This window comes from Lipotes vexillifer, unplaced genomic scaffold (assembly GCF_000442215.2).
Source record: "Lipotes vexillifer unplaced genomic scaffold, Lipotes_vexillifer_v1.1 scaffold626, whole genome shotgun sequence".
NCBI lineage: Eukaryota > Metazoa > Chordata > Mammalia > Artiodactyla > Lipotidae > Lipotes > Lipotes vexillifer.
In genome coordinates this window covers 803,734-822,047 of record NW_006786303.1, presented here as the reverse complement: position 1 = coordinate 822,047, position 18,314 = coordinate 803,734, and the positions used below count along the sequence as shown (strand labels likewise).

Sequence of the window (18,314 nt, the reverse complement as noted above, 5' to 3'; positions counted from 1 at the left end):
ATAGTTTTCTGCATACAGGCCTTTTGTCTCCTTAGGTAGGTTTATTCCTAGATATTTTATTCTTTTTGTTGCAGTGGTAAATGGGAGTGTTTCCTTAGTTTCTCTTTCAGATTTTTCATCATTCATGTATAGGAATGCAAGAGATTTCTGTGCATTAATTTTGTATTCTGCTACTTTACCAAATTCATTGATTAGCTCTAGTAGTTTTCTGGTAGTGTCTTTTGGATTCTCTATGTATAGTGTCGTGTCATCTGCAAACAGTGACAGTTCTACTTCTTTTCTGAGTTGGATTCCTTTTATTTCTTTTTCTTCTCTGATTGCTGTGGCGAAAACTTCCAAAACTATGTTGAATAATAGCGGTGAGAGTGGGCAACCTTGTCTTGTTCCTGATCTTAGAAGAAATGGTTTCAGTTTTTCACCATTGAGAACAATGTTGTCTGTGGGTTTGTCATATATGGCCTTTATTATGTTGAGGTAGGTTCCTTCTTTGCCTAGTTTCTGGAGAGTTTTTTTCATAAATGGGTGTTGAATTTTGTGGAAAGCTTTTCCTGTATCTGTTATTATCATGTGTTTTTTTCCTTCAGTTTGTTAATGTGTTGTATCACACTGATTTGCGTATATCGAAGAATTCTTGCATTCCTGGGATAAACCCAACTTGATCATGGTGTATGGTCCTTTTAATGTGCTGTTGGATTCTGTTTGCTAGTATTTTGTTGCAGATTATTGCATCTATGTTCATCAGTGATATTGGCCTGTAGTTTTCTTTTTTTGTGACATCTTTGTTTTTGGTATCAGGGTGATGGTGCCTCGTAGAATGAGTTCGGGAGCATTCCTCCCTCTGTTCTATATTGGAAGAGTTTGAGAAGGATAGGTGTTAGCTCTTCCCTAAATGTTTGATAGAATTCACCTGTGAAGCCATCTGGTCCTGGGTTTTTCTTTGGTCCTGGGCTTTTTCTTTCTTTTCTTTCTTTTCTTTTCACTGTTTCAATTTCAGTGCTTGTGATTCGTCTGTTTATACTTTCTATTTCTTCCTGTTTCAGTCTTGGAAGGTTGTGCTTTTCTAAGAATTTGTCCATTTGTGTGTAGTTCTCTGTTTTCATTTCTACTTCTATTGATTTGAGTCTTCTCCCTTTTTTTTTTGATGAGTCTGGCTAATAGGTTATCAATTTTATCTTCTCAAATAACCAGCTTTTATTTTTATTGATCTTTGCTATCGTTTCCTTCATTTCTTTTTCATTTATTTCTGATCTGATCTTTATTTCTTTCCTTCTGCTAACTTTGGGGGGGTTTTGTTCTTCTTTCCCTAATTGCTTTAGGTGTAAGGTTAGGTTGTTTATTTGAGATTTTTCTTGTTTCTTGAGGTAGCATTGTATTGCTGTAAACTTCCTTCTTAGAACTGCTTTCGCTGCATCCCATAGGTTCATCTTGTTTTCATCATTTGTTTGTAGGTATTTTTTGATTTCCTCTTTGATTTCTTAAGTGATGTCTTCATTATTTAGTAGCATATTGTTTAGCCTCCATGTGTTTTTATTTTTTACATTTTTTTCCTGTAATTGATATCTAGTCTCATAGCATTGTGGTCGGAAAAGATGCTTGATATGATTTCAATTGTCTTAAATTTACCGAGGCTTGATTTGTGACCCACGATGTGATCTATGCTGGAGAATGTTCCATGAGCACTTGTGAAGAAATTGTATTCTGTTGTTTTTGGATGGAATGTCCTATATCAGTTAAGTCCATCCTGTCTGATGTGTCATTTAAAGCTTGTGTTTCCTTATTTATTTTCTGTTTGGTTGATCTGTCCATTGGTGAAAGTCGGGTGTTAAAGTCCCCTAGTATTATTGTTTTAGTGTCTATTTCCCCTTTTATGGCTGTTAGCATTTGCCTTCTGTATTGAGGTGCTCCTATGGTGGGTGCATAAATATTTACAATTGTTATATCTTCTTCTTGGATTGATCCCTTGATCATTATGTTATGTCCTTCTTTGTCTCTTGTAATAGTCTTTATTTTAAAGTCTATTTTGTCTGATATCAGAATTGCTACTCCAGCTTTCTTTTGATTTCCATTTGCTTGGAATTTCTTTTTCCATCCCCTCACTTTCAGTCTCTGTGTGTCCCTAGGTCTGAAGTGGGTCTCCTGTAGACAGCATTTATATGGGTCTTGTTTTTGTATCCATTCAGCCAGTCTGTGTCTTTTGGTTGGAGCATTTAATCCATTTACATTTAAGGTAATTATTGATATATATGTTCCTATTACCATTTTCTTAATTGTTTTGGGTTTGTTATTGTAGGTCTTTTCCTTCTCTTGTGTTTCCTGCCTGGAGAAATTCCTTTAACATTTGTTGTAAAGGTGGTTTGGTGGTGCTGAATTATCTTAACTTTTTGCTTGTCTGTAAAGGTTTTAATTTCTCCATTGGATCTGAAAGAGATGCTTGCTAGGTAGAGTAATCTTGGTTTTAGGTTTTTCCCTTTCATTACTTTAAGTATATCATGCCACTGCCTTCTGGCTGCAGAGTTTCTGCTAAAGATCAGCTGTTTACCTTATGGGAATTCCCTTGTATGTTATTTGTTGCTTTTCACTTGCTTCTTTTAATATATTTAATATATTTTCTTTGTATTTAATTTTTGATAGTATGATTAATATGCGTCTTGGCATGTTTGTCTTTGGATTTATCCTGATGGGATTCTCTGCCCTTCCTGGACTTGATTGACTATTGCCTTTTCCATGTTAGGGAAGTGTTCAAATATTTTCTCAGACCCTTTCTTTTTCTCTTGTTCTTCTGGCATTCCTATAATTCGAATGTTGGTGCATTTAATGTGGTCCCAGAGGTCTCAGACTGTCCTCAATTCTTTTCATTCTTTTTTCTTTATTCTGCTGTGCAGCTGTTACTTCCATTATTTTATCTTCCAGGTCACTTATCCGTTCTTCTGCCTCAGATATTCTGCTGTTGATTCCTTCTAGAGAATTTTTAATTTCATTTTTTGTGTTGTTCATCATTGTTTGTGTGCTCTTTAGTTCTTCTAGGTCCTTGTTAAATGTTTCTTGTATTTCCTTCATTCTTTTGCCAGGAGATTGGGTCATCTTTACTGTCATTATTCTGAATTCTTTTTCATGTAGACTCCCTGTTTGCTCTTCATTTGTTTGGTCTGGTGGGTTTTTACCTTGCTCCTTCATGTGCAGCATATTTCTCTGTCTTCTCTCTTTGTTTAACTTACTGTGTTTGGGGTCTCCTTTTCACAGGCTTCAGATTCGTAGTTCCCATTGTTTTTGGTGTCTGCCTCTAGTGGTGAGGTTGGTTCAAGTGGCTTGTGAAGGCTTCCTGATGGAGGGGACTGGTGTCTGTGTTCTGGTGGGTGGGACTGTATCTTGTCTTTCTGGTGGGCAGGGCTGCATCCGGTGGTGTGTTTGTGGGTGTCTGTGAACTCAGTATGATTTTAGGCAGCTTCTCTGCTAATGGGTATGGTTGTGTTCCTGTTTTGCTAGTTGTTTGGCATGGGGCGCCCAGTACTGGATCTTGCTTGCCATTGGGTGGAGTTGGGTCTTAGTGTTGAGACGGAAATCTCTCAACATTGATATTATGTGGGGCTGGGAGGTGTCTGGTGGTCCAGTGTCCTGGATTTGGCTCTCCCACCATAGAGGTTCAGGGCTGACACTTAGCCAGAGCACTAGGACCCTGTTAGCTACATGGCTCAGAAGAAAAGGAAGAAGAAAAAGGAAGAAAAAAGTAAAATTTAAAAAAGTATAGAAAAAATAATAAAATTTTAAAAAATAAATAAATTTTAAAACATTAAAAAAAGAAGAGAGCAACTAAACCAATAAACAAATCCACCAATGATAACAAGCGCTAAAAACTAAACTACGATAAACATAAAAATCAGAAACAAATCAGCTGCAGACCACAAACCTCAAGTCTACAGTTGCTACCAAGTCCACCGCCTCAATTTTGGGAACATTCGTTGTCTATTCAGGTATTCCACAGATGTAGGCTTCATCAAGTTGATTGTGGGGATTTAATTTGTTGCTCCTGAGGCTGCTCGGAGAAATTTCCCTTGCTCTTCTTTGTTTGCACAGCTCCTGGGGTTCAGCTTTGGTTTTGGCCCTGTGTCTGCATGTAGGTTGCCCTCAGGCATCTGTTCCCCGCCCAGACAGGAGGGGTTAAAACAGCGGCTGATTAGGCTTCTCTTGCTCTTTCAGGCTGGGGAGAGGTAGGGGTACAGTAGTTATAATTGGAATGCGGGGCGGTCCTGCAGCAGTAGAAGCCAATGTGCCATTGCAACAGCCTGAGGCGTGCCATGTATTCTCCGAGGGAAGTTGTCCCTGAAACTTGGGACCCTGGCAGTGGCGGGCTGTGCAGGCTCTCAGGGGGGTGGGGGTGGCAGTGGCAGCAGCGTTAGCGTTGCATGCCCGTCTCTGTGGTCCAAGCTGATAGCCGCAGCTCGCGTCAGTCTCTGGAGCTCACTTGGGCGGTGCTCTGCCTTTTCTGAGCACACGGGGAAGGAATCTTCTCTCCTTGCACATCCTGAAACAATGGTCTCTTGCTTCTTCAGCAGGTCCAGACTTTGTCCCTGACTCCCTCCTGGCTAGTTGTGGCTCAGTAGCCCCCTTCAGGCAGTCTTCACACAGCCAACCCCAGTCCACTCCCTGGGGTCTGACCTCTGAAGCCCGAGCCTCAGCTCCCAGCCCCCACCTGCCCCAGCAGGTGAGCAGACACACATCTCAGGCTGGTGAGTGCTGGTCAGCACAGATCCTTTGTGTGGGAATCTCTCCACTTTGCCCTCTGTACCCCTGTTGCTGCGCTCTCCTTCGTGGCTCCTAAGCTTCCCCCCTGCCCACCCCCTGTCTTCACCAGTGAAGGGGCTTCCTAGTGTGTGGAAACATTTCCTCCTTCACAGCTCCCTCCCAGAGGTGCAGGTCTTGTCCCTATTCTTTTGTCTCTGCTTTTTCGTTTTTCTTTTGCCCTACCCAGGTACGTGGGGATTTTTTTGCCCTTTGGGAATTCTGAGGTCTGCCAGCATTCTGGCAGTAGGTGTTCTGTAGGAGTTGTTCCACATGTAGTATTTTCAATATATTTGTGGGGAGGAAGGTATCTCCACATCTTACTGCTCTTCCATCTTGAAGGTCCTGTGTCTGTTGATTCTCATGACTGTTTTATCAGTGAATATCTGAACCTAGTAGAGTGCTGTCAGTAATATTTGTTGGATTAAAGGGGAAAAAAAGGATAAAGGTAAATGAAGTCATTTTTACAGTTTAAGTACACACACACACACACACACACACACACACACAGAGAGAGAGAGAGAGAGAGAGTGAAGAACCAAGAGCTAGGGCTTTGAAGATATACTTTCCTGATTTCACAGTACTCCAAGAGCCAACTCTGTCATAGTGTTCATTTATATGTGGAGTTCTGCAAGAGTTACATTATCCCTGTGGGTAAAATGAGACTGTTGGGCTGCCTAGTATCTAGCTCCCGGAAGCCAAGGGCCAAAAAACTGTTTGTTTTGGGTGGTGTTGGGGAGAAGTATCATTACCATTTGCTGACACCTTTGCCATCAAACTTGGGTATATACTGGGTAAGACCTTAAAATTCAAAGAAACCATAGCTTGAACATCACACACTTCTAACTGAGATAGATATGGATAAGGTCATAGAAGAACTGGGGAAGGAGTCTGAAAGCAGTGCCTACAACCACATGCACAAGAAGTGTGCTCTCTTTCCAGTGGTTGAAGTGGTTCCTGATCACAGTCCTCTATGCAGTCTCCCTTTGTTTGTTGACTGATTAATGCAGTCTGAACTAACACAGTGTAGTGGAAGGACCACTAGACTGGACATCAGAAGACTTTTATTCTAGTCCCAGTACTGCTACTTAATAACTGTGTGATGTGGTGGGGTTGGAGGGTGAGAACTTGGGTCTCTCCTAAATTTAATCTCCTCTATAAAGGTAGGAGGTGAACTAGATGATCACAAAGGTAACATTTAGTTTTCTATTCAACAGCTATTTTAATGTAATTTTTTGAGCACATATAATCTCAAGACTCCATTGTGCCTCAAAATTTTGACTCAGTGGACAAATTTCGAGAAAAATGTAGTTTAACAAAATGGAATCAGGAAAGATACAGAAAATCTGAGTAGTCTTATTGCCAAGTTTACCACAGAGAAGCTCCAAATCCAGATGGCTTTGTTAAGAAGTACTAGCAGAATTTTAAAGAAAAAATAACGCCAATATTTCACAAACTCTTCCAGAGAATAGAAAAAGAGGGAGCTCTCTTTATATGAAGCTAGTCTAATCTTGATAGCAAAACAAGGAGAGTTCTAAAAAGAAGAATCAGAAGTCAGTCTCACTGAATATAAGTGCAAAACTCCTAAACATAATATTAGTTGACTTTTTTGAGTTCACAAATTTTTTTTATCAGAGACATTTTTATTTTCACATTAAGTCATTTTCTCTGTTGCTTGGGCACACATCTAGACTATCAGCCTGCCTTGCATTGGAGTGGTCTTGTGACTGAGTTGGCCAATGGAACGTTAATAGAAGTGATTCATGCTACTTCCAGGCCTGATCTGTAAAATACCTTCCACATGATCATCATACTCTCTCTTCTCTGTTTGTCAGCCAGCTGCAGAGAATCCAGATGGGAACTCTTGAGATCTCATGTGGAACCAAAAGATAAATGACTGGGCTCTGAATAGTTTCACCTAAGGATCTCTGAGATAAGAAACATCCTCATTAGCCTTTGTGTGAATAAGAAACTTTCATTGTGTTAGGCCACAGAGACTTGTGTTTGTTAAAGCATCTGACATCACTTATGCTAACTAATACAGAAATTAAATCCAGCAATATATAAAAGTCATACACATTATGACTAAGTTGGATTTATCCCAGGAATGCAGGGTTGACTTAACAGAGTATCCTAATATCATGGACTGGAAGTCTCAGTATTGTATATGTCAGTGCTACATGAATAATCCATATAGAGTCAAGTAATGCCAGTGAAAATTCCAAGGTATTAATTTTTTTAATAATTCAAAAACTGCTTCTGAAATATATAGGGAAATTCAAGGGGAAAAGACACTCTAAAGAACAGTAAGATGAGAAGCTTTGCATTACAATATATTGCGACTAATTTTATAGCTACAGTAATGAAGATACTGTGGCATTGGCATGAATGCCAAACATGTCAATGAAGTAATAGCTCAGAAACCATGCACATATATAGATAATTGTGGTATCACAAATCAAACGGGGAAAGAACAAACTCTTGAAGCAGTGTTGCTGGGACAGTTGGTTACAGATACATGGGAAAACTGTGAAAGTGAACCTACATCATATCTTACACAAAATCTACCTCCAGGAAGATCATACACCTAAATGTGAAAGGCAAAATTATAACACTTTTAGAATATAATATAGGAGAATATCTTCATGATTTTGAGGTAGGGAAGGATTTCTTATACAAGACATAAACATTACTACCGCAAAGGATAACTGTAAAGGGACAAAAGTATAAATTTGGTTTTATTAAAGTTAAGAACCTGTTTTCATCCAAAGACAAGTGTTAAACATGCCACACAATAGGGAAGGATTTTTACAATACATAAAATTAACAAAGGATTTATGTTGATTACAAATAAAGGAATGACTCTAAAGTAATAAGAAAAAGACAACTCAATAGAAAAATTGGCAAAGTTCTAGAACACTTGGCACTTCACAAAAGAAAATCTGAATGGCAATAGTTATGAAATGTGCTTCATTTGGTTGGTAATCAAGGGAATGCAAGTTAAATCCTCATTGCAGGTAGAAATATGTATTGATACAACTACTTTAAAAAAGAGTTTTGCATTATCTAGTTACAAACTAACGATTCTGCTCCTAAGAATGTACTCTAGAGAAATGTGTGCAGATACGCAGTAGACTATGCAGAAATGTGCATTTTGACATTTTCATGATAGCCAAAATATTGAAGCAACTCCAATGTCCTATCTGTAATAGAATGGATAAAGTTTTTTCCCATATAATACAATATTTAATAAAAATGTATAAACTGTAACTATATGAAACCCTATGGATATAATAAACATAAAGTATAATAAAGGAGGCCAGACAAAATAATACATTGCATATATTACATTCACATGATATTTAAAAATAAGCAAAGCTAAATTATAGTTTTAGGGATATGTATATGGTAAACCTATAGAGAAAGTACAGATAGTTGACATCACAGATTTAAGATGGTATTACCTATAGAGGAGAGAGGGGAGGGTTATGTGATTGAGGGAGATATATAGGGTTTGGTTTATTTTTTGACCTGATTAGAATTACTATTGTTCACTTTATAATTGTTGAATTTTATATAAATTTTGATGCACCTTTATGTATGTCCAGTTTTAAAAATTAAATGTTTTTGTGTGTTTTTAAAGTGTCTATGAAGAATAAGAAGTATTGGAAAGTTATTAAAAATGGGGAAAAGGAGAACTTTTCATTAAAAAAAATTCTAAAGTCCAGTTTAAGTTCCTTGGAACTCAAGACATATTATTCCTTTATTTTACAAGCACTCATTTATTCCTTATAAGCTAGAGCTGACAAATTATCCATTCAGCCGGTGTTTATGGAGCTGCTTAGCTGCTTCACAGAAATGAAATAGGTGGGTGGTGATATTGTAGATTGATTCAGTTGATGAGGTCATTGTGCATTTTAACGTATGTACCTTTTGAGTACTTTTAATTCCCTAGTTTCACTTCTAAGTGCTATGATTATTATTAGTATGGAATGGAATTTGACAATTGTCATTATAAAATTGAGCATATGTTAAAGTATATTTCAGTTCTTGATTGATGTTAAAAATGCAGTCTGACAAGGGACCCCGGTAAACACTCAGGCAGTATAGACTCCTGAATCCAAAATTCAGTATCATATCTCAAGATTCCAGAAAATGCCAGTCCTCTGGGATTTTTATCAGTTCTTATTTCAGATTCCACGTGATTTAAATATTTATTTAAACATATTTACAATGAAAAATATCCTGAATACTAAATTTCTTCACACTGTAAACAAACACCATAGTGTGTGTATATGTATTAGTGCATATATATTTATTGATATATATATATATATATATACACACACACATGTGTGTGTATATATATAATTTCCATGGAGAATAAATGTGTCTAAAATTTTAAGTGTTATTTTTTGCTGATGACAGAATATAAGCTGAAAGAAATCTATTTAAAATTAGCTGCCTCTGCCTAATTTATAATCCATATTGAAATATGTTTTTTTAAGTTTATTGTGTAAAAAAGAAACCAAAAAAAAAACCTGGCTATACTTAGAAAAAAAGTCTAAACAGCATTGTTCTTGCCTTCTCAAGTTTCTTTTCCCTATCTCCTTTCTACTTTTGCCTTACTCTTTCTATCTCCAGTTTCACCAACAGATTTAGTAATGTAGACTAGAAAATGAGAGACAAATGTTCAGGGCCTGCCAAGCAGTGTTTTTATATATACCCAGCATTCCAGAATTCTAAAAGTGTTTCCTTGAACTTGAAAGATAAGGTTGCTAAAACTTTATAAGTAGAACAGTAGAACACATGACTTTAAAGATCGTTGTTTGAGTCAGTTTTCTCCAGGTTTGGGGACTTAGATGATTTAGACAGATAAGGAGACTTAACTCATGACTCAAAGAATTGTGACAGTTTTTTTTTGTTTTAATCAAGGTTCTTTGATTATAAGGAATAGAAATTCAGTTAAAGTAGCTCAAACCAAAGGGGGACTTATTGAAAGAATATAGGCAGATTGCACCCAAGGCAGGAAGCAATACCTGTCTCCTTAAGGCCAGAAATCAGGAACTCTATCTCAAGATCTACATGGTCCCTCATCTCTGCCACCATGGCTAGTTTGCAAGAGACTCTCCTGAAGGCACAACTGATGGTCTTCATGTAAAAATTGGTGTTCTGGGTTCTTATACAATTACCCATTTTTGTAATCAGAACATAATTCCCAAATTTAAAAAAGCTTCAATTATGATACTGTCTTACTGATACTTTCTCAGTAGGAGAGGAGATTTGGTGAGCTGTGAACACTTATCTCAGTGCTAACATAAATTTTTTTTTTTTTTAAACTGGGTTGATCCTCTATAGATGACATGGAGTTTCCCTTAATTAAGAAAAGTCAAGCTTTTGGTTTTTAGATTTCCAGGTTTATACTTCAGCCTTCTGTGTTCAAAATAAGATCCAGAATCAGAATCTTTGGCTCTTAGTTAATTATAGCTAACTGTACACTCAAAATAAGAAGTCTTCTTGCACTACCAATTCTAATCTTTCCTATCCAAAAACCCACTGGAGAATATCCCAGCAGCTTTCAGAGTATAGGCTATTGTAAGTTAAACTTATATATGAAATTATACATATGAAATTGTATTTTTGTAGTTCAGAAGCAGTCAACTATCAAGGATTTCTGTGGATCAACCTAGTTCAAACTAATGTTTCTGGATTGCCTTATTATTTAAGTATATTATAACAAATCCATAATTTTATGTTTTAGAAGACACCTGAAATAACATCAGAGATCATACTGATCTCTCCTTTGCTGTTTTTTTTATTGTGCAAGTATTAGTAAATACATATTTCATGTGTGTGTAGCACCTTGTTTGTCTAGACTCTGAAAATGTAAAGCAATCTAGACTTCAGTCTTTGATTTGAAAGTTCATAGATTAGTTGAAGAATACAGAAAATATACAGAAGATAAGTAAATACAATGTTGCCTGTATTACATGAATGCTCTATAGAGTAAGTGCTCTTAAAATTTCAGCCTAAGAAGCAGCGGGGGAAGAAAGTTTCATGGAAAGATGGAGTTCAAACTAGGCCATAGTGAGCTATAAAATAGTCATACAAATAAGAGAGAAGACAGGGTTTCAAACAAGTGGGGTGAAATCAGTGAAGGGATTTTTGTGCCTGTTAGGACAATAATTTTGACCACTCTGTCTGGGTCAGGTTTCAGGAAGCATAAAAATGGGGAAGGAAAAAAAAAAAATAAGAGCTAGGCTGTTAGGTGACTTGCAGTTAGGCTAAGGAACTTTGATTTTGTACTCTACATCTGTTATTTCAGGAGGGATGTAAGATCTATAAAACTACTAGGGTTCAGGGAGAAAATAATGGAAATTATATTTCATCCTAAGATATGGCATGTTAATATTTGAAAAGATTGACAGTCATTCATGCATATAATTTTTTCATTGTATGCATATATTGGGGGCTGTGCGTGAAATATGTTTACAGATGGGGTGGATAATCTAGAAAGTTTAGAGGCTACTGCTTTTAGATCACAGCCATCAAAGATCTAAAACAAGGGTGACAAGTACAAAGTACTGAGGAGAACTGAATCTGTAACAATTTAAGGGACAAATCAGAAGAGAGAGAAGAGAAGGAGGATATATAGTCAGTGGAAATGGAAATAATAATCTACAAAATTTGGAATTCCATGTTAATGTGGGGAGAGAACAAAGAGTGAACAGCAAGATTGCTTGCTGTGTTGACTAGAATAGCTAAATCCAAAAAGGGGATCTATTTAATAAAAGATAATGAGTTCCATCTTGGTTAAACTGAAATAGAGATATTAGCCAAATATCCAAATGGAAATGTACAGTAGTCAGTTGGGACTGTAGGTCTTCAAAGTTTCAGATTAGATTTGGAAGAAGGTATAAAATCATTACTCTCATTCAACTATAAAGTGAACATGTGTCAAATATTTTAATTAATTAACGATGAACCAGTAAGATGTCACAGCCAGTTCAAAGAAGAACTCAGAATACCACACATCAGTAAAGAATGCTGAAATGAATTTTTTGGGTTGGCCAAAAAGTTCGTTCCGGTTTTTCTGTAAGATGTTATGGAAAAACCCGAACGAACTTTTTGGCCAACCCAATACATGGGGAAGCAAAAATTGGTCAGTATCCACAATGTGATAATCAGTGACATTCCACAGAAAACAGTTTCTGTGAACAGGAATTATTTGCAGTTACTGTGAGTTTTCTGATAGTTTTAAACTGATATCCATCTCTACAGAATTGTAAAATAACCTAGTCAAAGAATAAAATGGATATAACCTAAATGGAAGTTCTAGCCAGGATACCCACTAAATTTCAGTTTTTTAATGTTTTTCCTTAAGTTGGTATAGAAATCTTAAATTTAGGAGCCTTTCTACCTACGAGGTCTTTAATCAGTAGGTAGAAGTCTTTAAGTTACTCTTCATTTGGGTAAAACTGATTTAATTAATAGCAAAACCGAAAAGAAAACATCCTCTTACTTGTAAGTTTAATTTGGGCGTATCCAGCTCAGAAAGTTTAGATGTCATGTAGGGATCCCTTCTCCCTGGAAATGCTTACAGGCAAAACATTACCTACTCTTTTCCCCAACAGCTTGAATTTTACTTCGGAACTCGTTAGCTTCAGATGGAGAGGAACCCTGTTTCAAGAGATTGTGGGGTTTGCAGTTTTAGATGGTTACACTCTTAATACTGTGATATGAATAATATTTCATTTATGAATTGTCACAAAAATTAAGGATTATTGTCCTTAACTTCTTGAAGAGAATTAAAAGGTCATAATCCTCCTCTGATCATATTTCCTTAATTTTTGATACCATAATAAATTAGTACAGATTATTAATCAGACAATTAAATATTTTCAAAAATTTTAAATAACAAACAGCACATTGCTTTTTTCTTTAAAAACCTATACACAATCCAATACTAAGTTCTAACAAGAGCAGACTCTTTTCCCCTGAGTTTGGATCTGCTGTGAATCACGAGTCAAGGGTGGTTTCACTCTTAAAACTGTTTAAACAGTTTTTTTTCAGAAAAGGTAAAATCTTGATTCTTAGGCAGCTATAAAATGAACATGAGTCAATACTTTTAACTCATTAATTACTCAGGGAACGAGAAAAAAATGTTGCAACTGGTTAAAGGTAAATCCAAAGATTAGAGAAATGCATAAGCCCATCAAGAAGGCAAAATGAATTTTCTTCATAGGTGCAAAATTGACATCTTCCACAGTGAGGAAAGAGGTCAGTTGAAACCTCCTTCAGACAGAATCTATTTGCGTGTCTATAAACACTAATTATTTGCATTACTATCAGCTTTCTACAAATAAATTTCTATCTACAGAGTTGTAAAATAGCTTGAAGACAGGCACAAACCACAAAGAATCAGATAACCTGGGAGGAAGTGTCTTAACAGATGCATTGTTTTAGATTAAAGACACTTAGCAATTATTTTTTGATCCATTTAAAATTTTTTCACAATTTGTCTCTATGTAACTAATGTTGAAGGTAAATGTTAGCTAAGGGCATTCATTATTTAAAACCTACGTAAAATTTCCCAAAATCACAAAAAGAAAAGCTATTAAAATCGTAATAGAGTTTAACTTTGTTGTGACAAGTAGAAATGTTTGTCTTTTTAAAGGTGTTTAACTGACCCTCCAAAAATAAAATTTCTGTTTTCTACAGAAATGAACTAATGAAAATTGTAGGTATACTAATTTTATGATTTCATGTAAGTAATCTTACTAGTTAGAGTCTTTAAACATGTTTGGAACACTGATTTGAAGGGCACAGAACAGGTTGTATCAAGTCAGCTTAAACTGATTAATAATTTAATTGTTCATCACCACTGGTCCCCTTAGCAATTCATAATCTGTGTTTCAGAATACAGTTATTTAAGAAAAGCAATTGGGATACATCAACTTAAATGGTATACGCCCCTGAAATATGAAATTATTTTGGCACTATGGAGTTTCCCCCTTAAGTTTGCCATAATGACCCTGAAAAACTGTCAATCACATGTACAAGAATAAAGTACTTTTAAAGTCCTGTTTACTTAAGAGTGGAACATTATAATCATCAGTAATAGCTATAGAGTGCACAGTGCTAATACTCTTGAATATTTTCCCACTTAAAAGCAGATTCATCCTTAGTGGTGACCTTTCAGACTGTTTTCTTCATTGAGCAAGTGTTTTTATTGTGGCTAACTTGAAGCACGTAAGAAAACTGAAGCTAGCCTGTTTCTTATATGCCTCGCCTGGCCTTGTTAATAGATACAGCATTCCACTTGTTAGTACCAGTGACACAGGAGAAACTTTTACTGTTATGCTATGTGGTAAGATAAAGAAGACAGAAAAAGTCTTTTTATGGTAGTTGGGTCCTCAAAACAACTCTTCATATTCTTGTGATAAGAAGACACAAGTTGGATATCCAACAGAGGTACATTAGCTTGTTATCTGCAGAGCTGATACAGCCTCTTAAATTCTCTCACAATGACAGGAACCCCCTCTAAAGTGAAGACTTGCAGAGCTGGAGATACCAGAGCGCTATTCTTCCTCTTGGGTACAAGTAGAGTTAACCCTACTGTTGTAGGATAAAACTTTTGTGTAATTACTAAACAAAGGCCATATTCTTTTTCTTCTGTAATTTAAAAATGTTCAGAGACCATACTTGGTGATTGCTGTTAGTGGAAGAGCAAGGCTGTGAATTACTTAGTCTTAAGATATATGAATATGAGGGGAAAATATCCAGAGATTTCAGGCTAGAATAAATCAACTTCATGATAAAATCTGTGTGTAGGCGACTACTATATTTGTTCTGTTTCTAGAGCTGTGTTGGTTATAAGAGTTCACTGTGTTCCAGTATTCTGAGTGTTAACATCTTCATTGCTGATAGCAAGTTGCAGAGCTTTGGCAAGCAGAACTTGCTACTACGAATGGGGGAGGATACGTGTCCACCTTTTAGTTTTAAACAACAGGACCTTTTATGGCTAAGTACACATAAAAGTTCATGTGATTACTTAGACCCATAGAACTTAGAGCCATGGGGCTGATATTGGGGAAATAGGTGTAGTGTTTGCTGTATGCTCATGTTTAGTGATTGTGTTGTGGTGGGAGTTTCAGGCATTGTGTATGAGATTCCTAGTGCACGCCAAGCAATTTGAGAAGCTAACACAGCTATACCACTGATTTCTTATGATCCTTTAAGCATGCAAAAAAAAAAAAAAAAAATCGAGTAAAGTGAAATTTTAAAATAGACTTCAGAGAAATTAAGGAAAAATTCTCAAATCTTAATGTATTGTGTGTTTATGTTCTTTCAAGAAAAAAAAGAGTGAAATAGCGTTCATAATTATTGTAGATCATGTTTTAAAGGATACCAAGATCTATTATTATGAATTAATTTAAAATATACCTTAAATCTAATATAAATAATCATTTATAAATGCACTCATCTAGTACTAATCTATTGTTCAAATATTTCTTAACCTAAGTAGGTAGGCTTACTTGGAGAATTTTAACTTCCTAAAACTCCTCTGTGGTTGGCTGGAAAATCAGCAAGTCTCAAAGCTATCTAAGTTGTTGAACCCCAAAATTCTACTTTAAAATAAGACCCATCAGGATTTTTAAAAACTTAGACAGTCTGTAAGTGAATAAATATTCTGTAGATTATCAAGCCCTTGGTTTTAAGTGTATTCTTTTAAATGTTAAACAAGTCATTTTGTGATGATTTTAATTAAAACTCAGAAAACCAACCAATTTGTACCCCAAAGTAAGAAGAAAGGAAAAGAGTCAATATGGTCCAGGGGGTACTTTGATAACACTCAAGAAAATTCTCCAGAAAGTCAATTCAGTGGACTAAATCAATCCATGAAGGCACTCTGTAGAAAGAGCTAGCAAAGTGTGGAAAAGATCATGCTGAATTAGTTTTTTTTACAAAATTTAAAGATATGTGAAGTCACTAACGATATGTACATTCTACGTAGGAAAGAGTCATTACTGTCATATGTAAATAAGTATTCGAGTTTTTATACTTCAGAGTTATGTAGCAAAATCACAGTATTTAAGAACAAATTAGGAATGAAATTATTGGGATATTGAGCCTATTCTTTCTGTTGAATGGGATAAACTCTCAGGCAGAAAGGAATGTCAGTAGATGAAGTTGCTGAAATGTTCATTTTATAAAGGTAACTTTATATATATGTCATCTTGATATATTTGTATTTCGGGGTCTCATACTCATTGATCCTATCAGATATGTTGATCAGGCTGTAATCAGATTTGGATTGTAACTGTCAGAGCAGTGAGTAATTTAGTATTCTCTAGGAAGTTTGGAAAGGAAGAATCCAAATATATAAATATTCCTTTTCTCTTAATGTATAATGGGAACATAATTTTGCTTATGTCTAAGGTTTACTTTATTTGAAGACTTAGAGTGCATTGTGATCATTTAAAACCATTTCAGTGGCTCTTGTATTACCCAGTTCATTCAGTCTGTGCTCTCATAATAGATTTTACAAAAAAAACTCATGGCAAGTTAGTATCATTTGTGTGTGAATTTTCCAATTGTATTTCAGACTTTAAGAAAGAAAGGCCTTAATGGTTGTGAGAGCCCTGATGCTGACGATTACTTTGAGCACAGTCCACTCTCGGAGGACAGATTCAGCAAACTAAATGAAGATAGTGATTTTATTTTCAAACGAGGCCCTGTAAGTACTTTTACTTTACCTCTACTTTTTATTTGTTGATCCTTTTTGTTAACTTCATTATTTAGGCTCTGAACAAGAAGGAACACAGAGGGTGCGACAGCCCAGACCCTGATACTTCCTATGTGCTAACTCCACATACAGAAGAAAAATATAAAAAAATTAATGAGGAATTTGATAATATGATGCGGAATCATAAAATCGCAGTGAGTACTAAAGTATGGTTTGTGATCTTATTTTGTGCATGAAGAGATAGACAACACATCTTGTTTATTTTCCTAGTGGGTGATGACAGCAGTAAGTAGAAGGGGGAAAAGTATTTTATTAATTTCTTTTGGTTTTATAGAACTTCAAAATAAAATTGCATAAATCTTACAATGGTACATCTTCGATCTTGAGTGTCTTAAACATAGAAGTGAAGAGAAAACATCCTAATACAAGCTCTGCTACTTACTGTCCCCATGTCTTTGGATAGGGCATCCTATCCTAAACATCCTGGATTCCAATTTCATCATCTGTAAAGTGAGTGAGTTGGCTCACATAGTTTTTTAAGGTCCCTTCCAGGTTTAAATTTCCATGATTTTAAATATAGGGTGCATATGAGACTTCCCTCTCCCTCCGATGACTTTTAAAATATTACATGTACTTAAGTAGATCTCGAGACTATAAAATATAAAATGGCTGGATTTATTATAAAATGTGGTGTTTCAAAATTATTTTTAATTATTTTATACAGTTGCTGTAATAGTAGCTTACTATTTGGCTCTTCGTTAATGTCCCCAAACAATTTGGTGACAGTACCTCCAAATTCCTATTCTTTTCCTTAACACTGTAGGTATTGAGGAAGAGAGCCTTGGCTCGATTTTAATTTAAGGATGCCGTGTTCTTAAACTGGTTACAAATCAAATAGTTGGTTTAAAGTTTTTCCATGCTCACACATTTAACCGTAGTGAAACAGTACTTCTTTGAGTTCATACTCCTCTGATAGTTCTTCAGAGAGTTCTCATTGAAGCACCATTGGCAAGAGCTGCTTAAGACAGTTATTCTGGATACATATCCCGAATACTACATATGTGTTGTAGGCTTTGTGGAACAAATTGGTTCCAATGCTGCTATTTCTTTCATTACCAGAGTTAATTCTCTTAAAACTGTGCCCTAAAGTATGCATCATGGATTATTTCTTCAAAGTAGTCCTATGCTATAAGAAGAAGCCCATGGAAAACAGATTTAAGGAGGTATTTTTTGTGTTAATACCATTCTTAAGAAGCAAAACAACTGAAAAAAAAAATCCCTTTTGAACTCATATGGATGTTGGTGACCTTGCAGTTAATGTTAAGCTGCAAAAACATTGTTTAAGTAAAATTGCTTTACCTTTGACAACATTTTATCATGTATCCATTGTTTTATACTTTTTAATGAGTTATTTTCTACCTGAAATAAACTATTGAATAAAGTACATAATTATTTACATTCTTTCAACTTTAAATTAGCAGTGTTACCTTACTTTGCAAATCACTGTTTTAAAATGTAGGGAGAGGAAAGTTCTATTTTCTCTCACTTTTAATTATAAAGAGGATTGTTATTATGGTTAACAAGTATAAGTGGTCTATGGAGGAAATGCAAGAGGAAAATAGAAAATACTATTTTTAAGGAACTATGGAATATTTTGGAGTGAAATAAGATAACAATATTTGTAATTTAATCTTTATACAGTTTAAAGATAACTTGTCAGTAGTTAATTTTGTTTATTTTTTTTGCATTTTTATTACATTCATTGCATTGTGTTATATATAAAACGTGA

The 18,314-nt window shown here is 35.5% G+C and overlaps 1 protein-coding gene across 6 annotated transcripts in view; it reads left to right on the top strand.

Annotated features, from left to right (window-relative positions):
- The window catches only part of MEF2A (myocyte enhancer factor 2A), a 91,835-nt gene that overhangs the window by 31,008 nt on the left and 42,513 nt on the right, over positions 1-18,314 (top strand). For 4 of the 6 annotated variants that reach the window (XM_007458468.1, XM_007458466.1, XM_007458467.1 and 1 more), the window contains one exon: positions 16,385-16,516. In XM_007458468.1, the coding sequence (XP_007458530.1) occupies positions 16,385-16,516 (132 nt within the window). Of the gene's footprint in view, positions 1-16,384; positions 16,517-16,581; positions 16,720-18,314 lie in introns of all 6 variants that reach the window. The other 2 variants (XM_007458463.1, XM_007458465.1) reach the window with 1 other exon arrangement.